General features: G+C 38.3%; 1 protein-coding gene across 5 annotated transcripts in view; it reads right to left on the bottom strand.

The window, feature by feature from the left end:
- MYO5A (myosin VA) overlaps positions 1 to 24,923 on the bottom strand; it is a 205,627-nt gene that overhangs the window by 90,620 nt on the left and 90,084 nt on the right. For all 5 annotated transcript variants that reach the window (XM_005211877.4, XM_005211879.4, XM_024998029.2 and 2 more), the window contains exons 5-10: positions 19,977 to 20,133; positions 13,674 to 13,817; positions 10,525 to 10,606; positions 9,792 to 9,899; positions 7,632 to 7,738; positions 604 to 869 (exon numbers count right to left, since the gene is read on the bottom strand). In XM_005211877.4, the coding sequence (XP_005211934.1) occupies positions 604 to 869; positions 7,632 to 7,738; positions 9,792 to 9,899; positions 10,525 to 10,606; positions 13,674 to 13,817; positions 19,977 to 20,133 (864 nt within the window). The remainder of the gene's footprint in view (positions 1 to 603; positions 870 to 7,631; positions 7,739 to 9,791; positions 9,900 to 10,524; positions 10,607 to 13,673; positions 13,818 to 19,976; positions 20,134 to 24,923) is intronic.

Here is a 24,923-nt window from a genome sequence, read left to right as displayed (position 1 = left end):
GAAGAGGAGAAAAAGGAAAAAATAGCTTTTAAAAAATATTCAAAATGTGCACATTAAAAAGAAATAGGAAATTCCCTAACATTGCAAAACTTACTTTCCACATCAGTGAAGATAAGGCTTTCTAAGTTAGTAACACGAAATATGTACCCAGCAGATAGACATCAGCAAAGTGGCAGAGATTTTTTTTTCAAGGTGCAGCATGTGAATATATTCAATAGTATGAGTTTTTGAGGGCATATTCATCCCCAGGTAGGGAACAATCGGAATTACAATAAAGCTACTGCTCTTGTCAATTCACAGATTCACAATTCTGTGTTTACATAAACACAGAAGGGAAGGGAATAGAAATGTCAAAGGTTTTTTTGAAAAGTGAACTGGATGATGAAAAATTAGGCATCAAAAGGCACAAATGTATAGGAAGGGGTTCAACATTAAAGAAAGGTACCCAGAGAAGGCAAACTAGCAAATGAAACTAGACTTTAAAAAACTCTCTTCTAATTTTCCCTTTAGCTCACCAGTAGGAGACATAGTCAAATACCTACTTGGAGTTACTAGATAATGTCTAGAAAGAAAGGCTCAGACCACTAAGCCAAATACACTCACCCGTAAATGTCCAGTACACCGATAAAAGAATGCTGTTTGACAGCAGAATGGAGTGCCTGATTGACATGATCTACAATCCAGTTAAAGAGCTTGGCATAGATGTGCTTGGCCAATGCATCACGGGCATTCGTGGCCTGCAGCTTGGAGATGGGCTTGATGTACGTCTCTGTGGCAGTGGCCAACTTCCGATGGCAGAGCCAGTGACACAGCTCCTCAAAGTCCACACCCATGAGGTCACAGAAGATGCTGAGGGGTTCATGCTTGGGCTGCCAAAAGAGAATGTGTTATTTCCTAGGACCAGATCAATCAAGTAAGAATTTACTGAAAAAATATTAACAAAGAGGTAACAATTAAACCTGACAATTTCTTTCCTACAACAAACACCAAGAACATTTGAAGCTGATCGGTGATAATCACAATCATCCATCAAACCAGAATCTAGGCAGCATTTTGTAATCTCTTCTAGGACTCACTTCAAAAAATGACCTCTTCCTTTGTCTCTTTATCATACTTATTTCCATCCATCTTCAGGCACATTCATTTAGTCAGTCAGAAAATGAGTCAGCTTGTCTATAAATATATTATATCCCAGCAGAAAAAAATAGACATGTACCGGCTTCCTTGGTGGCTCAGAGAGTAAAAGGATTCATCTACAATGCAGGAGACCCGGGTTCAATTCCTGGGTCAAGAAGATCCCCTGGAGAAGGGACTGGCTACCCACTCCAGTATTCTTGCCTGGAGAATTCCATGGACCTGAGGTGGGCTACAGTCCATGGGGTCACAAAGAGTCGGATACGACTGAACAACTAACACTTTCACTTTCACGCTGTCCTCCTAGAACTTATAGTCACTAGAGGAAATGGACATTAACTAAATGATTGCTCCCTAAAATTAAAATTAAAATTACTACAAAGGAGGACACTAAGATTCCATGTGTAAGGAATGTGCCCTATTCAGGGAGACAGGAGACAGCGGCCTTGAGAAATGGAGTTGATATCTGAAGAATAAGAAGGGGTTAACTAGGTGAAGGAGAAGGCAATGGCACCCCACTCCAATACTCTCGCCTGGAAAATCCCATGGATGGAGTAGCCTGGTAGGCTGTAGTCCATGGGGTCGCTAAGAGTCAGACACGACTGAGAGGCTTCACTTTCACTTTTCACTTTCATGCTTTGGAGAAGGAAATGGCAACCCACTCCAGCGTTCTTGCCTGGAAAATCCCAGGGACAGGGGAGCCTGGTGGGCTGCCGCCTATGGGGTCGCACAGAGTCAGACATGACTGAAGCGACTTAGCAGCAGCAGCAGCAACTAGGTGAAAGGGTCTTCCAAGTAGAGGGGACATCTAGTATAAAAGTCCTGTGGTGGGAGGGAAACCAGAGATGTGAGGAATTGAAGTTACGTGAGGGAGATAATGTAGGGGATGAAGCCAGAGGCTGTTCCATGGCTAGTCTTTCCTCTAAGAGCAATGAGGGCCAATGGCAGGGAGGTGTGAGGTGGAGGTACTAAAAGGTTATAAACAGACAACTTAATAGTTATTTGTGTGGCTTCTTAGACTAGTATTTCTAATCTAAGGACCCCCTGCATCATCTATGGCAGGGATCCCCAACCTTTTTGGCACCAAGGACTGACTGTAGAAGACAATTTTTCCATGGATTGTGGAGTGGGGGAATGGTTTGGGGATGCTTCAAGAGCATTACATTGACTGTGCACTTTATTCCTGTTACTATCATATCAGCTCCATCTCAGAGCATCAGGCATTAGATCCTGGAGGCTGGGAACCCCTTACCTACAGGGATCCCTGTATCCCCTACAATGTCTTCCATAGGTTTTGCATGAGTAGGCATGAAAAGTATTCATAAATTAAAAATACTTATTTAACTTAACTCATGTTACATTATATTTTTTAACATCTTCACTCACATGTTTCAATTGCATGATAACATTCCTGAGGAACAGGCAGGGTGAACACTGCTATCTCTAATTGACAAATTAGGACATAACATCCAAAAGACTAGCTTGGCAAAAAGCACACCACCAGTTTATGTCAGAATTGTCATTAAACCCTGGGTCTCTTGACACCCTCCTCCCCTGACCCTTCCCACTGAAGCAGTCCCTTCTTTCTTTCATGTTCCCTCCTCTCAAGTAATCACTTCAGACACAAATCAGCACCATCACCATCAACACGGATCAACTCCCTTGAATAAGCAGCTTATTTCACTCATTTATATATGAATTGTGTGACATTTAGAAGTGGATCAGCACTCTAAACATTTTATTTGAATGGTACTACCATTTTGTTGTACGAGGTCAATGTTATTAACTGTTTGGTTCAAATGTTCTACAACTTAACTAATTTTTAGACTTCTTTACCTATCAGTAATTGAGAGAAGTCAGTAATATCCCACTAGACAGATCTGTCTTTTTATTCTTGTGGCAATCTTTTGCTTTATATATTTTGAGACTACATCATTAGGCACACGCAAGTTTAGAACTAGCGCATCTTCCTGGCGAATACACGTCTCTAGCAATACATAGTGACCCTATCTCTAGCGCTGCTTTTGGCCTCAAAGTCCATTTTGTCCAGTATCAATGCAGCTCTACCAGGTTTTTTCCTAGCTATTATGGTGTGTCCTTTCTCAACTTTTTACTTTCGAACTACCTGTACCTTTACTTTCCAGGAATGCTTCTTTCAAAAGTATATACCTGAATTCTAAAACTGGTCTGACAATCCATATTAACTAAAACATTGGCTTCATTTGTAATTATTTCTATTAACTTTTTTGGCCTTTACTTGTCCCTCCTTTTCTAAAAATTTCTCTTTCTTGCTATTTTTGGGATTATTTTTTTAGTTCATTTTCCTCTTTATTACTTTGAAAGCTTCACTTTCTGTTTATGTTTTTATGATAGAAGAATTGATATATTAGCTAACTTAATGTAATTAAATAACATGAACTCCAAACACTCAATCCCAATCTATAAGCTTTGCTATCCAGTACTTTATTATCTTTTTGGGAGGAAGAAAGGGATGGTGATTCACTTTAGTTTTTTAAACTTTTTATTTTAAACTAAATTCAGACTAACAGAAAAGTTGCAAGAAAAGTACAAAGTATTCCCTCCACCCAGATTCCTTAAACATTAACATTTTACCAAGTTTGCTCTTTCTCTCTCACTCTTTCACATACGTTTGCTGCTGCTGCTGCTGCTAAGTCACTTCAGTAGTGGCCGACTCTGTGCGACCCCATAGACGGCAGCCCAGCAGGCTCCCCTGTCCCTGGGATTCTCCAGGCAAGAATTCTGGAGTGGGTTGCCATTTCCTTCTCCAATGCATGAAAGTGAAAAGGGAAGTGAAGTTGCCCAGTCATGTCCGACTCTTAGCGACCCCGTGGACTGCAGACCACCAGGCTCCTCCATCCATGGGACTTTCCAGGCAAGAGTACTGGAGTGGGTCGCCATTGCCTTCTCCTACATACATATTATTTTTCAGAGTCTTTTGAGGGCATGTTGCAAACATGATGCCCTTTTGATACTGAATACTCTACTGTGTATTTTCCTAAAATTATATAACTATAGTACAATGAATAAAATCAGAAAATTAGCAGTGATACAACCCTATTACCTAGTAAATTTTACTGACTGACCTAATAATGTCCTCTGAGGATAGGGTTGTTAGGGACCGGGATCCCACTTCTATGGTCCAGGATCCAGTCTAGGTTTGTACATTGAATTTAGTTATCTTATTTCATTAATCTCTATTAATTTGAGGAGCTCTTCACCCTTTTATTTCATTTTGTCTTTTGAGAACTTGATACTTTAGAAGGGTAGTGTGCCCCTCAGTTTGGGTCTGTATGATGTTGCCTCATGATCAGATTCGGCATGCCTTTTTGGTGGGAATACTAGAGAAGAGATGTGGTACCCTCCTCAGGATGCTGCATCAGAACTCATGCGATGCTGACTGGTTGCTTGGTTATGGGAATGTCTGTGAGGTTTCTCTACTACCTCTCCCTCTGTAATGAGTTTTTTGTAAAAAGTATTTTGTGGCCCAATACACTATTTGTGTCTGACTCTGTGCAACTCTATGGACTGTAGCCTGCTAGGCTCCTCTGTCCATGGGATTCTCCAGGCAAGAATACTGGAGTATTCTTGGGTTGCCATGCCCTCCTCCAGGGGATCTTCCCAAGCCAGGGACAGAACCTGCATCTTTTATATCTCATCTCCTGCATTGGCAGGTGGGTTCTTTACCACTAGTGCCCCCTGGGAAGCTCAATTCATAATAATTATTTTTTTTAATTAATCAAATTTTGCCCATTTTTTTATTGATTCACCATTCCCTCTGGAATTTTACATCTTGTATCCAGATCACTTTCCTTCTGTCTTAACCATGTCTTTTAATATTTCCTTTAGTGAGGGCTTATTGGTGACAAATTTTCACAAGTTTCTATTTGTCCAAAAACACATCTATCTTTTCCTCATTCTAAAAAGATATATTTACTGGATATATGATTCTAAGTTAGTAATTATTTACTTAGAACACTGAAGATGGTCCACTGTTTTCTGACTCCTATTACTGCAGTTGGGAAGTGAGCAATCAGTTTAATTGCTACTTTTTCAACACTAGTACGTCTTATCTTTCTTTGTGTTTCAAGAGTTTTCTCTCTGCCTATGGTAGCATTATGGTGAGCCTAGAGGTGGGTTTCTTTTTATTTATTCTATCTGGGATTTTTTGTCCTTTCCAAATCTGTGGTGTAGTGTCATTTTCACAGGTTCTGAAATTTGTTAGTAATTACCTCCTCAAACATTTTGTCTGCCTCATTCTCTTCTTTCTTTCCCTTAGAAATTCTGATTAGATGAAAATTAGATTCTATTACTCCATTCTTCATCTCTTTTAACTATTGTTAAGGGCTCCATCTGTGGGTCCCATCTTGCATTTTGGATCATTTCTTCATGTCTGTCTTTCAGCTTATCACTTCTCTACTCAGTTGTGTCAAATCTGCTATTAATTTCTTTCCGCATTCTTAGCAGGTTTGACTGCTATCTGTTGTTTTGCCTAGCTCTTTCTATTTTGTTTTATCATGAGATTTGAGATTTTTGACTATGAGTCAGTATTTCTTGTAACTCTTCTCATGGGACTCTGTTGAGGCCTGGATTGAAGGTGGATTTGCATTTGCTTCTGTCAAGCTTCCAGGGCACTACCAATCCAGGATCAATTTAAGCCAAGTTTTATGTATGTTGCTGTTGGGGACCATCCAGGAACTATGAAAACAAACTGGGAAATAAAACTCATTGCTCTCAATTTTTAGGGAACTATTTCTGCCCTCCCTCCTCCCCCCCACCTAGTTTAGAGACTTGATTTTTCTTTGTACTCTTGGAGGAGGTGGTGAGCATGTTCCCCATTTAGGGTCTCAACTTTAGCAAAAGCTTGCCTTCCTGCTCCCCTGTTTGTAGGAGCCTGGGGCTCCGTTTTTTGTCCTCCGCACCCCACTTGGCTAGAAAACCACAGCTCAACGTCACTGGGTTCAGCAAACACTCCCAGGTGAGTCCGTGCTTCTGCTCTGTTCCAAGTTCCTATTTTCACTCAGTTTATATATACATTTAAATATTTCTTATGTATTTATTAAAGTTCTTATGCATTTATTATAAATATTTTTAGAATATAATTTATCCAGCATGAAGTGCGATCACAGCAACTAGTCCAAAACTGGTAAAAAACAAAGTCTCTTTTATTTTAAAAATGAGGAAACTAAGGTTCAGAGAAGCTAAGTAACTCACCCCAAAACATAGAGTGCATAAATAGTAAAGCTGAGATTGAACCCAGGCGGAGATGCTGAAATATGTATTTCTTTTTTTTTTTTTCTAATTTTATTTTATTTTTAAACTTTGCATAATTGTATTAGTTTTGCCAAATATCAAAATGAATCCGCCACAGGTATACATGTGTTCCCCATCCCGAACCCTCCTCCCTCCTCCCTCCCCATACCATCCCTCTGGGCCGTCCCAGTGCACCAGCCCCAAGCATCCAGCATCGTGCATCGAACCTGGACTGGCAACTCGTTTCCTACATGATATTTTACATGTTTCATTGCCATTCTCCCAAATCTTCCCACCCTCTCCCTCTCCCACAGAGTCCATAAGACTGTTCTATACATCAGTGTCTCTTTTGCTGTCTCGTATAACTAAAGTCTAATTTACCCAAATTTAAGTCACATGAATTCATCTACATGTAGATTTGCAAATATCAACTTGGGTGTCTGAAGAGTGAAACATAAATCTCAGAATTGTTTCCTATTATAATCCTTGAGGAAGCAAGATGGAAAAAGAATTAATTATATTAAAACTGCCTCCATTTTAATAAAGTTAAAAAAACACCTAATAAGTATCTACATGTATATGTGAGTGTGTGCATTGTGTGTGACCTTTGATAGGGGTGATCAGAAAATACTGCAAATCACAATGCCAATGAGAACATTCTGAGACTGTTAGGTTTTATTACAGTTTAAACAAATGAATTGAATTTTAATTCTCAGTGTGTAGTCATCTCTACATGGGGAAGAATATGTAAATCATAGTGAAGACACCATATCTCTCCAGTCATCTAATTCCTTTTCCCAGGAGTAATCACTGCTAACAATTTCTTCAGTAACTTTTAAACCATATTCCACAGGACAAATAAACTTATCAATTCTAGTATGTGTGTCATGGGCCAAACAAGCTCTTCACTGTAGACTCACCAATCCAACTTTCACATCGAATATTTCCCACCTCTGTTTATACAGCTCACACATATACCCAAGTTCTTTCCTTCCCCATCCCTCCCACACACACAAGCAATCACTGTGAACCAGGGATCTGAATCCACATTTCTTTATCGACGGTTCAAAATTCTACTCTAGACAGTGTATCTTTCCAGTAATTATCTCTCTGATAATTATTAATGTTAGTTAATAGAGAGACTTCAAACACATTGTTTCCATAAAGAATCAACAAAACTAAAACACAAATCAACTGTTATCACAGGAAGCTTGCTCTGAACTCACAGGGATTGTGCAGCTGTCTGAATCTCGAGACATAAACACAACATTGCCTAAGTGTAGGATGCCAGCAAGTATTCGGAAAATTCCCATCTGATGAGATTCACTAATTCCTGAAACAACAGAGTAAATGAACAGTGATTAATTTCAGAATAGGAACTAAACAATTAAAGCACATAATTTAACTTTTTAAGAGTTTAATTTTTAACACTTGAATACTGCCAGATGCTGTACACATTATAATGTGCCATAGTTAACAACACTTTCACCTTTGTTGACCTTTACACATGATGCACTTTAGCACTGTGGTTTAGAGCATGGGCTGTGCAGTGAGACAGGCCTCAGCTGGAAGCCGGGCTCTGCTCCTGACCTGCCATCTCACATGGGCAGACACCTTCACCCTTCTAGTTTCTGATATGAGACACAGGGACATTAGAGACTATCTCAAAGGGAGTTTGTAAACATTAAAGGAGAAAATACACTTAGTAAAGTTAACACACTGTATGACACATGGTAAGTGCTAAACAAATTCATCACACGATTTAAGTATCTCACTAACACTACTATTTAGCTCTACTCTAAATGCAAGTTGTGGCTCAGTAAGGTTGTTTTAAGTCAAATTATTCAATCACTTCTTTTAACTACAGACCAAGAATAATTCAAAGAGACCACACAATTAAAAATGTTCAGGCTGGTGCTATGCCCCAGCCTGACAAGTGAGTAAACAAAGAACTAGAGCAGGACCTGAAAGATCAGGCAGGATGAGAATGCAGGGCAGCCCTTGGTGTTTTACCAGATGACGCTTCACTCTTCAATAAGGTAAGATTTTTCCAGAATATTAGATATATATTATGTTTAAGCAAAAATATTAAAATTATTTCCAAAAATGCAATCATATACAGGTAATTCAGAGTTCATTTTACAAGGAATGTTTCTACCATCTCCTGCGTTATGACCTTTTCAAATTTGCAATTTTCTGTTTATAAACAGAGTTAGCACTGGAAGTAAAGCAGTGTTTCTCAAACTATAATGTGCATATGTGAATCACCAATGGATCTGGTTAAAATGCAGATTCTAGTTTAGTAAGTCTGAGATTCTAAATTTTTACAAGCTCCATAGTGGTCCTGGATCATACTCTGATTGCTGCTGCTGCTCCTAAGTCGCTTCAGTCGTGTCGGACTCTGTGCGACCCCATAGACGGCAGCCCACCAGGCTCCCCTGTCCCTGGGATTCTCCAGGCAAGAACACTGGAGTGGGTTGCCGTTTCCTTCTCCAATGCATGAAAGTGAAAAGTGAAAGTGAAGTCGCTCAGTCATGTCCGACTCTTAGCGACCCCATGGACTGCAGCCTACCAGGCTCTCCATCCATGGGATTTTCCAGGCAAGAATACTCTTGATTAGCAATACTTTTAAATTAAATTAACTCATCTCAGGTTACTCCTCAAAATACCAATGTATGACTTTAGAGTTATTCATATGCTGACATTGAAATAAATAATTCAGCACTAAAAGTTGTATACTACATTTCTAAAGGTCAATTTATTTATATGTAGATCCAATTATATTTTTTTTAAATCTAGAAACAAAAGAGTGACCTGAGCCATTTCAGAAACAAATAAACTACATGTAATACATTATTTTGTCACCAAGCCAGCTCAACCACATTTCCAGGCCACAAAAACACACCCAAAATGAAAAAAAAAACAAATACACAAAAAAATCCTACAAAATATAAGCTTCTGAATAGAAACCCATTCCATTCAGCTCTACATTTCAGATTTTGTAAAAATTTAAGTAAACAGTCCCATATCTTTCCCCTGAAGCCGTGAACGTATGTTTTAAATAGCTTTATTGAAGAATAATGTGCATATCATAAAACTCATCCATCTTAAGCATGCAATTCAAAAGTTTTGGGTAAATTTACAAAGTTGTACAATCATTACCATAACATATTTTCAGTATAGTTCCCATCATCCCCAAGAGAAATTCTATGCCCATTTGATGCCCAAATATTTTTTATGAAGAATATTAAATCTGAAAAAAAAAAAAAGTTAAATCTCCCCCAAAGTTTCACCACTTAATATGTAGCTAAGCCAATATTCCAAATCAAAGGTTGCTTGAGTCAGAGAGCTATTGCTCCCAAGAATTCAAGGATAAGATTACATACCTAGCAAAGTGCAGGCCTGCCTGGTATGTGCCATCTCCTTGGCATCATCTACTCCTTCAATCACAGGACTGCCACCTTGATTCGTGTAATGAAAGTTATTTGCATCTCCTGCAGTTAAGGAAAAATTGTAAAAGATTTGCAGTCTATGAAAAGGCCTTGACTTCTACCCTTATGTCCACTCTGCTTTAGAGGCAGTGAAAGCACAATTAATTTTATAGAGTCTGGAGTCTGACTGTCTGTATTTTTAGTTACATTTTAATACAAGACTCAAATTAAATAATGGAGCAAAATGTTTGTAGAGTTTAAGTGAATAGTCCTTTCCTAAAGCTTTTATTTCAATCTACATGCTAGGATAATTTCTTCAAACACTTTCCTCCTTTCTTCATCAGAGACTTCATATGGTTCTACCACATAAACTCCTTTATATTTTCTTTCCTTTTAAACAAGGCAAATTTCAAACATACACAAAAGTATAGAAACTAGTATAATGAGCCTTTGTGTACTCATCACACTCATCTTAAACAAGCATCAACTCAAGACTAATCTTGTTCCATTTATACAGCCACTTACCCCTTATCCATCCCATGGGTTATCTTGAGGCCAATTGTAGACCTCTTATTTCATCCATAAATATTTCAGTACAAGATAATCTTCTTTTTAAGAAGTAAAGTTATGAACTTGGAAATAAACAGAAGATAATACCAGCACAATAAATCTAATGTCATATTCATACCTAATCGCAGCACTTTAAATTCAGATAAGTCTGCTGAGGCACAAAGTTGATAGAAGATATGATAGTTTCTCTCCTCTTCTGCCTTTGAAATAAGAAGAGTTTTCAATTACAGAATTTTAATCTAAAACTCAGAAAAGTTTTATGTTTAATATCTATGATTATTGAAATGTGATTAACTATGTGCATCTGTGTGTGTGTATCTGTTAGTCACATTCAACATAATATTTGTGATAGTAATGTTTTTTAAACTAGTAAACAGCTTGCTATATGGCACTGTCATAAGAGATCAGTGACTTTTGGGGAAAGTAAAATCTCTGTTGGCCCAATACTCATATTTTCTCACAGTACCTCTTAGATTCATGGTCTTCCTAACACTCTGGGGGAAAAAAGTCCCATCTTTCCCATATCTTAGACTGGACCATCTACTGTAGTTGTTTGTAAGAAATCCACAAATGCACTACATCATCCATATCAATTTAGATTATATATTTAAAAATCAATAAAAATATATTTCAAATAGAAGGTAAATTGTGTACAATTCTAAGACCATTTCTTAGTATTTTCTGACTGCCTTCTTCCACATATATACTTTCAAAATACAATGTAATAATACTGCTCATACAAAACTTAATTCTTATATTCTATCATCATATTCCTGAATTCTGCAGTGTATTCAGTTGACAGAAAGTGAAAGTAAAAGTCACTCAGTTGTGTCCGCTCTTTGCAAACCCATGGATTATACAGTACATTGAATTCTCCAGGCCAGAATACTGGAGTGGGTAGCCTTTCTCTTCTCCAAGGGATCTTCCCAACCCAGGGATTGAACCCAGGTCTCCAGCACTGCAGGCAGATTCTCTACCAGCTGAACTCAGTTGACAGAAGAATACAGCAAGTAAGGCCAAGGTCAGGTTTCATGCATAATGGGGGTTGGTGTCTGGTAAAGAAAACTTATTACATGGACAGAAGACCCTAAACAAAAAAACAATATACCAATGACTATAAGCACGAATAGGCAATAAGAGGGCTTCCCTCATAGTTCAGTTGGTAAAGAATCTGCCCACAATGCAGGAGACCTCGGTTCAATTCCTGGGTCAGGAAGATCCGCTGGAAAGGGATAGGCTACCCACTCCAGTATTCTTGGGCTTCCCTGTGGCTCAGGTGGTAAAGAATCTTCCCATAATGTGGGAGACCTAGGTTTGATCCCTGGGTTGGGAAGATCCCCTGGAGAAGGGAAAGGCTACCCATTCCAGTATTCTGGCCTGGAGAATTCCATGAACTTGTATAGTCCATGGGGTCGCAAAGAGTTGGACACGACTGAGCCACGTTCACTTTTCAGGCAATATTTTAGGGGGTTCAGTACACAGACAACTAGAAAAACTGGAGAATCTACAGAAATGCTTTGATAATCTTTGTACATGAAGGAATATCAAATATGTACTCTCTGTCTGACTCACTTTGATATAACCAAACATCCTCAATATTATATAGGCTTGACGGTTGGGGAAGAGCTAGAATTGCTTCAGAGTTTCTAGACAAGAAGGGTTAGGCCCCACTACTAGCCTTTGGTCACCATACCAATTTTCCCTTTCATCGTCTACCTATCAATCAAATCTGTACTATTTAGACTCAGTCTTCTCTTAGATCATATATTTCCCCCATTGTTTCTTCTGCCTACTAAATATTTTTTTAACCTATTCAAGCATACATGTGTATACAATAACACTGTTCTGCATGTATCTAGATATGAGAACAATGGAGGAGGGTAACTATTGCTTTACTATACAAATCAGGTATTACATTTCAGTTCAGTTCAGTCGCTCAGTCGTGTCTGACTCTTTGCGACCCCATGAACTGCAGCACGTCACGCCTCCCTGTCTGTCACCAATTCCCAGAGTTCACTCAAACGCACGTCCATCGAGTCAGTGATGTCATCCAGCCATCTCATCCTCTGTCGTCCGCTTCTCCTCCTGCCCCTAATCCCTCCCAGAATCAGGGTCTTTTCCAATGAGTCAACTCTTCGCATGAGGTGGCCAAAGCATTGGTGTTTCAGCTTTAGCATCAGTCCTTCCAAAGAACACCCAGGACTGATCTCCTTTAAAAGGGACTGGTTGGATCTCCTTGCAGTCCAAGGGACTCTCAAGAGTCTTCTCCAACACCACAGTTCACAGTATTACATTTAGGTAGCCATAAATCAGGCACATCCCTAAAGTCAAAGCCTGAATAGTTCTAGGCTGCCCAAACTCATGACTTTCAGTATGTTTTTCCTACACGTTCTAAACCTTAATAGACTTGTGTGATGGAAACTATAGACTCAGCTATATGGCAGGGCCAGGGCTATTGGAATCTCCACGAGGCAGGCGTCCAGTGAAGGAGCTAGAGGAACCCCATGTCACAGTTTGCAGTGGGTCACCAGGAGTCCTATACTAGGAGTTTTCCAGTGGTAAGTCCACATTTCCTGAGCATAAACATGTCTGTCAGTGTTGTAATATATAGTGTTTCCCATTTACAAATAAAAAAGGAGTAAGAGCAGGAGTTCCCTGGGGGTGGGGAGGATTCCAGATTTTCATTGCCAAGGCCTGGGTTCAATCCCAGGTTGGGGAACTGAGATCCTGGAAGCCACCCCCACTCCTGCTTTCAAAAGGACTAACAGCATATGTGTGAATGAAAGTCTTACACCAATACGTAGACTTGAGTGTGTTCTCTGACAGTGGTTCACAACTGAGTTATGAGGATCTATTAACTCCCAACATTCTACCTAAACAATACCATATTCTGAAAGAAAAGAAGGAAGGAAAAAGGTCAAGAACATTTTTTTGGAACTGAGTTCAAGCTATAACTCATTGAAGCATAGACCAATGTCTTCCCTATCAACTGGGAAATGTGACAGACAAGACTAAACTATCAGCACCTCTTCTTAACTAATCTTTTCGTACAAGCATCTGGAGGAAACAGCAAAAATCATTAAACCTAAATCACTGTCCAGTCCCAAGACTATTAGTCTAAGGGATATTCTCTGACAGGCATTGTTTCACATGTTTCAGTCCAGATGTAGTTTGTAGTAATACTGACATAACATGCTCAAGAGAATCTGGGAATAAAGTGAGCTCTGGAATGATACAGCAATCTGTATGTATACTGGCCTGGCTTACCTGGAACACCACTCTGGATTTCTCTAAAAGGTAAGTTCTCATATTGGCACCGATGATTCGATATCTCTTATCAAAACCAATCTCAATGTACTTCCCAAAACGGCTACTATTATCATTCCTGGTTGTTTTAGCATTTCCAATTGACTGAAAAACAAGGGGAAAAAAATACGGTTTTAGAAGTGTAATTCATGCCCTGACATGAACAGATTTGTTCAGGGAGAGACAGAACAGAGGTGAACACAACCCTTTAAAAGTGATTCTTTTAAAAACAGAACCAATTTTGCCTCTGCAAATTGCATGCTTTGTCACTGCACAATCACACAGGTATATACTAATAGTCGGTATCAGCCTTGTTATTTTCACACAAGTGATTTTCAGAAACAGCAGACAGAAGGCCAGCGGTTGGGAGGTCTTCACCATGGAAGAAGGCATGGAACACACTCATTCATGTCAGCAAAGGAAAAGAACGGATGGGACCAGGGGCTGCCTAGGCACAAGCCATCCTAGTTAAATAACTAAGTTTTTGATTTCTTGAAATGTAGTCTGTTTCCTGTAAATAAACTGGCTAAGACAAACTAATATTTTCCTGGAAATATTGCCCTGGTGTTCAGGGTCTCTTTGTTTCAGCTGGATTGCTTATTAGTGGAGTGTTAGTAATTACCCCCTCAATTCAAAGCAATTTTCAGAAACCAGAGACAGTAAAATTTGGCTTTGAATTTGATAGTGGTATCTAACTTGTGAGACATCTGCTACAGAATGTAGAGAATGTAAATTTCTGCTAAATTTTTACTATAATCTTAAACACTTAAATGGCATATGCACTGCCTTCTGATTTAGGTGACATGCTTCTATAATTTTTACCTTCAAGGCAAAGCAAAAAGCATGCTACAGTTAGAAAAGCAAGGGTTCACACAGTGCATATATTAAACACTTAATTAGATAATTTCATATAATTAATATCTTTCCCTATGCAAAGCCTGTGACTACTAGGATTAGTACACTGAAACCGCAGCAGAAAGATATGAGAATGTTCTGCAGCATTAAGAAAGCAACATAAGAAAAAAAAAAAAAAAAACGGCAATACAAACACAAGTGATAAAAACAGTAGTAGCACAGCCACAAAAGTTAACACATTAGAATCTCTGATCAATCAAAGAAAACATGTTTAGTCTCTGGAATATGACAGGTATTATCCTATTCTGTTCTGACAATGAGAACACTGCTAAATTTAAGATTAACATTAAAGATGGAAAGAATGGCTGGAAACTACTTTTTCAGCAAAACTTGACACTACAAAATGCACAACAAAAATTTGTGTATCTCCATATACAATATATAGAGGAATCTCCATATATTCCTATTATTTTATTTTGTTTAGAAAATGAAACTAATGGATCAATGCAAAGTTTTCTTTCAACACAACACACTCTGTCAAAGAGCAGATGAGGTCACATGTGGTAGCAGTGGCAGAGCAGTGAGAGTCAATGAGTGCTTCCGGGGCACTGTCCTCAGCACCTTCCCCAGCAACTACGCGAGCTGGGAGAGGGTGGTCCACAGCTTCTCCTCCCTCCCAACTCCTATCCCAACCTCCACATGTCACCTCCCTTGGATCTCCTCAGAGTGTGGAGTGGACCTGCCCAAATCACTACACTCTGTGAGAAGAAGCAGTGAATTGCCAGGGTTGAAACAGATCCTTTTGTCTTTAAGTATAAGGTATATCAACATATAGCAAAGAATGGTAGAGGAGTAAATGAAATACAAGTCTGAAGATTTGGGTATCACAGCAGGCCCTACCACCAACTTGCATCATTTAATCCTCTGAAGAGCATTAGTGTCCTCATGTGTTAACTGACTAGAACAGACAAGCAGTAGTTGTTCAGTGGCTCAGTTGTGTAAGACTCTTTGCAACCCCATGGATTGCAACACGGAAGACTTCCCTGCCCTTCACCATCCCCCAGAGCCTGCTCAAACTCATGTCCACTGAGTTGATGATGCCATCCAACCATCTCGTCCTCTGTCATCCCCTTCTGCTCCTGTCTTCAATCTTTCCCCGGCATCAGGGTCTTTTCTAATGAGTCGGCTCTTTGCATCAGATGGCCAAAGTACTGGATATTCAGCTTCAGCATCAGTCCTTCTAATGAATATTCAGTATTGACTTCCTTTAGGATTGACTGGTTTGGTCTCCTTGCAGTCCAAGGGATTCTCAAGAATCTTCTCCAAGACCACGGTTCAAAATCATCAATTCTTCGATGCTCAGCCTTCTTTATGGTCTAACTCTTACATCTCTATATGGCTACTGGAAAAACCATAGCTTTGACTAGAAAGACATTTGTCAGCAAAGTAATATCTCTGCTGTCTAGGTTTGTCATAGCTTTTCTTCCAAGGAGCAAGTGTCTTTTAATTTCATGGCTGCAGACACCATCTGCAGTGATTTCAAAGCCCAAGGAGCTGCTTTGCCTTTCACTTCTCTTTTCTCAGCTATTTGTAAGGCCTCCTCAGGCAACCAGTTTGCCTTTTTGTATTTCTTTTTCTTGGGGATGGTTTTGATCACCACCTCCTGTACATGGTTATGAACTTCCATCCATAGTCCTTCAGGTACTCTGTCTATCAGATCTAATCCCTAGAATCTATTTGTCACTTCTATTGTATAACCATAAGGGATTTGATTTAGGTCATACCTGAATGGCCTAGTGGTTTTCCATACTTTCTTCAATTTAAGTCTGAATTTAGCAATAAGGGGTTCATGACCTGAGCCACAGTTAACTCCAGGTCTTGTTTTTGCTGACTGTATAGAGCTTCTGCATCTTCAGCTGCAAAGAATATAATCAGTCTGATTTCAATATTGAACATCTGGTGATGTCTATGGATAGACTCATATCTTGTGTTGTTGGAAGTGGGTGTTTGCTAAGACCAGTGCATTCTCTTGGCAAAACACTGTTAGCTTTTGCCCTGCTTCATTCCTTACTCCAAGGCCAAACTTGCCTGTTACTCCAAGTAACTGGAGTACAGGTAACAGAGTACTCTCTTGACTTCCTACTTTTCCATTCCAGTCCCCTATGATGAGAAGGACATCTTTTTTGGGTGTTAGTTCTAGAAGGTCTTGCAGGTCTTCATAGAACCATTCAGCTTCAGCTTCTAGAATAGATGAGCAGTAGCATCCCTTTCAAAAATAAAACTATATGATTCTAAGCCTTTAACCCGATATGGACACAAGGTTCTGGATATAAATAGTGCCTTTTGTCCTTTCCCCTAAGTGTTTCATCAGCCTTACAAGTACTGTATTTATAACAGCCTCCCTAATGCTCTTTTCATTTCAATCAGCAAGAAACTGTTAAAGGAAAGAAGTTTTGTGGTCTTGATTTCACTACTGATTTCAATGACATGTTGAGTGCATTATTCTTCTTTACTAAATGGAGATGGAAATCTTCAACTACAATTTATTAAAGAGGAAAAAGAACTATTAAGACCCAGTGTGCCCCCATCACTTTCCTGGTCCCTATCTTAGGATAAAAATTTCTAGGGAATAAGAAGGGCGAAAAAGCAAATGTCATAAAATTGAGCAAAAAAGAATCATTTATTTCTCTGTACATCATTTGCATTTTGCAAAAGGAGTCTATGCTGAGGATGAGTTGCTGCTGGCTTTCCAAAGGATAATGTGCAAATCCCATAAGTCACTGGGCTACAATGTTCAAGGTGTGGGATGACTGTAATCACTGGAGACATAGACATGCCTTTCTTGACATCACAGTAAAGGGCTCTGATACAGAGACATAATCCTGAGCCAGGCTTAAAAGCTACAAATTTTCTAGGCCACATATTCAATATTTTACCTATGTTTTCTTCCTGTAACTGTAAACCCTTTGTCACCATTTTTCAGCCCTATATTCCATTTTAACCTTTCAAATTGGGATGCCCTTATTTGTAATTGTTGAAAAGTAGTTATCTCTTTAACAAATTTTATTAATCCAAATTCCTGCAGAGAAACTAAACAATATTATAGAAAGAAGCAGCTAAGCATAACTGCTGTCATTAAAAATTTTAATAAATTAATTTTTTTAAATGTATAACTGCTGTCTTTATCTTTTTTTGTTCTTCCTAGCAAATGAGGTAAATTCCTTATAACTGTATTTAAAAAGTAGTATCTGAAGCCATTTCAAATTTTTAATATCACTCCTACATAATACAAATCTGTGTTGTAGGAAAAAATGTAGTTATTTTTTAGAATATAGAAGGTCATAAAATATTCCATTCAACTAGACATATTCCAGAAGCTTCATTCCAGACTTATATGTTATTATACAGTCTGAATCTAGAAGAGATGGGGTTTCCTAATACCATCATAATCAGGACTTTGGTATCTTCTAACATTAGGGATTAAGAATGGACTAAACTACTGTTGAACACCAAGAATTTGTTGTTATGATCAAAAACAGTAAAAAGAATGGCAGAAAGTAAATCCTTGCTGTTATCTAAACCAAAACAAGAAATGGGCTATATAGACTATATTATCACAATAGTAACATGAGTAGGATCTACCATTATATCTATATAGTTTAAATTCTTTCAAAATCTTAATATTTTCTTAAGATCTTTACTACTTTCTTTTGACATAAGCATCTGTTTTCTCCTGTCCATGCTATTTCAGAAAACATTTCCAGTTCTCTTTCCATAGCTCCCCCAGCCCAGGAGGCTCTTAACTTCCCCAACATCTCTTATTTTCTCAATCCCAAGAAGTCCTGCTGCTCTAGAAGGTAGCCCTGTGGGCAAGGGGTCACAGCATACTATAATGAAGTGTCACACACAGCACTGCACACCAGGCACAATTACCTCTGGACTGATTAGTGCAAAAACCACTTGTATCACTGGTGCACCAGGCCAGTTCTAAACGCCATCTGTGTTTGGGTGACAAATAAGACTTGACAAAGGGAAAGAAAGAGGAATAAAGAATGCTGACTAGGATTATTGTAAAAAAAAAAAAAAAAGGTTTGTTTCTGCATGTCCAAAGTCATTTCTCTCCATTTACTGAGACTTATTTTCTCCATTTAATGTAACTTTCCTAAAATCACTTCAATACACAAATAATCCTCCAGTTACAAATCCTAAAATACTCAAATTTTCACATGAAAAGGTCTGTTTTCTTTGGTCTGAGCATGTCTACTTTGTATATATAGTCTACTTTTGAAAGGATATCTTTTCAATGGGTTTGAGTCAGTTCTAGTGAGTTGGATGAACCTAGAGCCTGTTATACAGAGTGAAGTAACTCAGAAAGAGAAAAACAAATATATTAACACATATATAGGGAATCTGAAAAAATGGTATTGATGAACTTATTGGCAGGAAGGAATGGAGATACAGATGGACTCCATTAGAGAATGCTCTTGGGGGAGGGAGAGAGACAAATGGAGAAAGTAGCATCAACATATATACACGATTGGGTGTAAGATGGATAGCTGGTGAGAAGTCGCTGTGTAGCACAGGAACTGTGTACACAGAGCTGTGTAGCTCTGTGATGACCTGGAAGGATGGGATGGGCGGGGAGGGGAGGGAGGCCAGGGAGGGAGAGGATGTATATATAGTTATGGCTGATTTGTGTTGCTGAATGGCAGAAACCAACACAACATTATAAAAAATTTTTTTAAAAAGTTAAATTAACAAAAGGGGGGAAAAAGGACATCTTTTAACAGATCTTCCTTTTTTCAAGAATTTATATTAGTAAATTTCGTTTTCTAATCTAAAACTGTATGATATGCTTGACAGAAACATGTATAAAAATGTTTCCAAGATCATGATTTAAGTTTATAGTTCTACCTGGAAAAATATAAAAACTTACAGCTAAACAGGTTAGACTACATACAGAAAACAAAGTGTGGGTAAAGGAAGACTAAAACTCATCATGCTTGAGCATAGTGAATCCTACATTTTAGAAGGAGCTTAAATAAGCTCAGGACTGGGGGGAAAGGAGTAGCTTATACTTCCAGTACAAGCAGCAATAGATACAACTCCATTAACTGAGGAAAAGAAGTGCCATTGCCAGCTACTTGGAGGCAACAATGTAGTGGTAGGTTAAAAACACAGGTTTATGGAATACAGTGGAATCCTTTATAGCTGGACTTGACTTAAAATGCCTACTTTACTGAATTTTTACTTTTCCTAGATCTCTTACTAATATCAGGAACAGTATTTTCCTACTCTTAGTGGTTGGGAGGTCCCAAACTTTCTGACATGTGATGTTTCAATCAAATTTTTCAGTGTGGTTCTTATGGAGAGGATACAGTAAGAAGGCCGTGGCTGCTGCTGTCTTACCTCCATGATGGGGTTGGAAGCCAACACCTTTTCCTCAACATTGGCTTCACTGGCAGAACCACTGACTGTTGCAAAGTATCTCATGGCATACTTAGCTGAAACTGTTTTTCCTGCCCCAGACTCTCCACTTACAATGATGGACTGATTTCGTTCATCTCTGTAAAACAAAGAAGAGTAACTGACATTACTGCCCACTTCTAAATGTGATTAACATCATTTTCTCTGTGTTCTCATCAATGAGCCAAGGTGAGTTCTTGCTGGTTCACACATGCAAAATTGTGAGAAGGAACCCAAGAACGACATTTCCTAATAAAAATAACAACTTACCAAGTAACAATGAATAGAGAAGGAGAAGAAGATATCAAGCATTAATTTGAGAGCATTGCATCTAAGAATGAATCTGTAACAGTCTGAATTTTTTGTGTGTACATATCTCAAATATATCACTTTATTAATAAATAAAATTATTTTTGTATATTACAGCACTGTTGTCAACCACCTTCAGAAGAGACAGGAGTTACTGCAAGTGAATTTAGAAGAAAATACTACTTAATTAAAATGACAAATAGTCTACTGGCTAACAGTCCATAAAGTAGTATCTCTCACAAATTCCAGTTCTCATTAAAGTACCCTCATTACCAGAGAATAAACAGTTCATTTGCTGGCTGATTCATTCAAATATGTTAGAACTCAAAGACTATCTACTATTACATACTTCTTTAATTCACTCATACAGTGACTCAAAACTCTAGGTGATGAACTGGCTCATAAGACTAACATTTCTTTGAGGATAAGGACCTATATTACCATACTGTTAATATCCAGCACCTAGTCCAGAGTCTACACATCACAAATGCTTAGTAAATGTGCACTGACTGAAAGTGAGTCTAGGAATAAGTCTGCCTTGGCTATGACTTTGATTGGGACAGAAGCAGGAACTAAAACTTTCTGAGATGAAACTAGCAATCAGCTACAACCCATCAAATTAACTGAACAAGTTCATAAAGGTGGTATCCTTTGTGCCCTTAATTTATAGAGACAAGATGACTTCAGGGGTTTGTAGTGGAACTATCCTACATGCCACAAGATTGGGAAGTTATTTCACTACAGAAGATGACCTTTTCATCTTTTAAAAGATATTTACTTATCCAACAAGGACTTAGCAAACACCTACTACACACCAAACATAGTGCTAGATACAAGGGATACAAGTTTAAAAGCTATGATCTGTATCCTCCAGTGACTGATGGTCTGAGAGGAAAGACAAACTAATAATTAAAGACTATAATAAATGTAATGTATTGAGAAGAAGAGGTGATCAAGGAAGGCTCCCTAGAGATGATCCAGCAAAGTCTAGAAAGATGAGTAAGAGAAAGCAAGGGAAGAAGTTAGGAAAGAAACATTCCAGGGAAAGGAGATAACATAAGCGAAGGCTCAGATGCATGAGAAGTTAGGAAACATTAGATAATTCAATTTGGCTAGAACATCAAGTAATGACAGATAAGGCCACAGAGGTTAATAAGAAGTGGATCACAAAGATCTTACATGAGATGTTAAGGAATTTGAAGTTTACCTAAAGGTCACAGAGTGCTACTTCAGGGTTTTAAACAGAAAATAAACAATCTAATCAGTAAAATCACTCTGGCAGCAATGTGGATATGAGTGGCAAGGGATCCAGATGAAAAGATATGAAAGTCTGAACAAATATTGTGGTGGTCTTGACTGAGACAGGCAGGTGGGTTTAAGAGAAACCAAAGTGGTAGAATCAAAATTACTCACAATAAGTTTCCAAAGTACAAAGATTTTTCTATGATAAGGGCTGTTTTTTCATTGAGAAATGGGACTTAACACATTATTTTAGAAAATTTGAAAAGTACAATGGGAATATCCAACTCAGGCCTGATTAAGTAGTTCACATCACACTACCAGGGCCAGTAAACAGCCTGTTCTGACACTTTGACTCCCATACTATGGGGAAAATTAGGACCTAGGTGACACACTAAGGAATATTTAATACTTAACAGTAAAAGCTTGCATATAATTCTCATTTCTAAAAAAAATCCTTAAATCTCACAGTCATCAACTCATTCCCTTTTATTTGAATTTCTAGACTCAGATATTCTCACTGCATCTGTACAAATGATTTCAAGATAAATCACTCTTAACCAGTTCTCGTTGTAGGACCAATACCACCTTTCTCTTTTTCAGTCATTTAGAACATTTTAATGTTCTCAGATACAGTAATCAAAGGACATATCAACAGTCTTTGGATTACCTTCTATAATATAATTAGACAAATTATCTTTTCTTAATTCCTGCATGATCAGTTCTGTCACTATCCCCTGCGTGACAGCTACCTTGACAAAATTCTCCCAGTATGCCTTCCAACAATAAACAAGGTGAAGAGGCTTCCACTAGTCTGATGAAAAGGAAATATTAGTGGGAACTGTTATCCTAAACTGTACTGCCTTTCAAATACTATTTCAAGTCTTTATGATAAAAAGTTGGGGCTTCCCAGGTGGCTCAGTGGTAAAGAATTCACCTGCCAATGCATGAGATACAGGTTTGATCCTTGAGTCGGGAAGATTCCCCTGGAGAAAGAAATGGCACCCCCACTGCAGTATTCTTGCCTGGAAAATCCCATGGACAAAGAAGCCTGGTGGGCTACAGTTCATGGGGTTACAAAGAGTTAGACATGACTGAGCAACTGAGCATGCAGGCATGCGTGATAAAATGTTATATCAAAAAATTTAAACTTCATTATGTAGTAGCCCTTTCCTATACCATGGGGAAAAAGAGAACTCTGAAAGGAGATAAGGTTAAGGATTGTTCAGGTGGATTACACATATTTGTACAAATACACACATACACACGGTGATTTCAAGCACACCAGATACATTTTCTTTTCCAGGAGATTTAGGATCCAGGATCCACATGACCAGCAGTTTTTAAGGGACTCCAATATTTATTATATTCCCTTGCTTCTGGGCAGAGGCTTCCCTTCTTCCCCAAGCTTAGTAGAGCACTCCAGTATATAAATAAGCACCACTCTTCAATTATAGAAATTTCTCTGAATCAGGCTCTGATCTTTGACCTGTCATTTACCAATTTCATGACTTTGAGCAACTGCATGCCCTCTCTGGGTCACAGTTTCCCTCATTTTAATGATTAAATAGCACCCAAAGTCCTTCTTAATTCTAAAGTATTAATACTATAAACTAAAAGTTTAACTCCAGAGTTGATTTTTAAGATGTTGGATATGCCACAGCCTGTACTCTAAGCCAGGTAAACTCTTGGGATCAAGTACAACTGAAAAAGGACAGGCCTACAGATGCTCAGATGGTCTTAAAGGGCTATATTTGACATGGCCAAACATTTCTTCTCTGTAGGACCCTTGAATCTAAGGTGGTCAAAATCAACACAGGGCTACAAAGGGAAAAAAATGTAAGCTCTTTCTACCTGCTTTTAAATGAAGAACAGGAAATAGAAATGTGTATAAAATATGTACAGTCATCTTTAAAATGTTGTTCAGCTATATGTGGCCACAGGATGAAATGTCAAAAAGAGACAAAAGCAGAGATAGGTAGAAGTAAGAAAGACAACTAGAGACATAAAAGGAAGAAGGGTAATACATAATAAAGATATGAAGAGGGAAAAACAGGAAAAGTATAATAGAAATAGGGAGAAAACAGCCAAAAACATAAAGGATAAAAAACTTTATGGTTTTAAGGTGAATATCAGAGTCTATCCTACTCTACTTATTTGAGCTCTAAGTTTTAGAATGTTGAAAGTGTGCAAATATGTAAATAATAATTTATTGTTCTTCCAAATTTTGATTAGCTGATCCTTAAGGTGCTCGCGTCCTTATAAGACCCTTCATTTACTACTGGGATGTAGATATCATTTCAAGGACCTGATAAAACCAAATTAAGGAATACATATTTACCATTCTTCATCAAGGACAAATCAATCTGGAGTATCCTAAGGCTGCAGGAACTGAGAATTTATGATTTCTAGCTTAGCCAGTCCTCTCAAATGTCTCTGCAATGATCCTAAATGGCCTGGGTACTGGGTGCCCTGAAGTAAAAGTGAACTCTTGTGATCTGTTTAGTCAATAGTACTTCCAGAGGCTATAATGTGAATCAAAAGCTACCACCCAAAAATACTGCTTCATTCATTCATTAAACAATGAAATGAGTAGTCACAATATGCCAAACACTTTATGAAGATAGAAGACTCTACAGTCATGGCCTATTGAGACAGATTGAAAACTATAGTCAAAATATAGTGGACCTGGTGGCTCAGTGGTAACGAATCTGCCTGCTAGTGCAGGAGATGCAATTTAGATCCCTGGATTGGGAAGATCCTCTGGAGAAGGAAATGGCAACCCACGCCAGTATTCTTGCCTGGGAAATCCAATGGACAGAGCAGTCTGGCGGGTTACACATCCATGGGGTTGCAAAGAGTCAGACATGACTTAGCGACTAAACAATGACAACAACAATTACAAGAAAAGAGGTCTACCCAGGATCTTATGAAAACATGGAGACGGAGAGGTAGATATGAGGAGGAGATGCCAGGAAATGCTTTCTAGAGAAGGTGATGCCTGAATTGACTCATATATAATAATAATGAGAAACAAGGTTGTACAGGAAAAGGCAATAGAATTAAACTATGGAGAAGCACCTGAAACCCCAGGAACTAAATTATTCAAGGATAGAATATCCACTCTGGGTTGATGAAAGAGAGAGATGTTATACTTTAGTATATTTTCCTTCAATCTGTATCTGTTTGGTCTGTCCAGCCTTTCCTTAGATTATATCTATCAAGATTTCATTTTGTATCAGGTATATTATTTTACAGATTTTCCTTCTGAACTTTACTGTTTAAAAACATAATCTCTCTAGTTTATTGTGCTCATGCTGAATACTATTCATATTTCCAAGA

The sequence above is a fragment of the Bos taurus genome, chromosome 10, assembly GCF_002263795.3.
Source record: "Bos taurus isolate L1 Dominette 01449 registration number 42190680 breed Hereford chromosome 10, ARS-UCD2.0, whole genome shotgun sequence".
In the NCBI taxonomy this organism is placed as follows: domain Eukaryota; kingdom Metazoa; phylum Chordata; class Mammalia; order Artiodactyla; family Bovidae; genus Bos; species Bos taurus.
The sequence above is the reverse complement of the archived record's forward strand: the minus strand, read 5'-3'. Positions and strand labels throughout refer to the sequence as shown.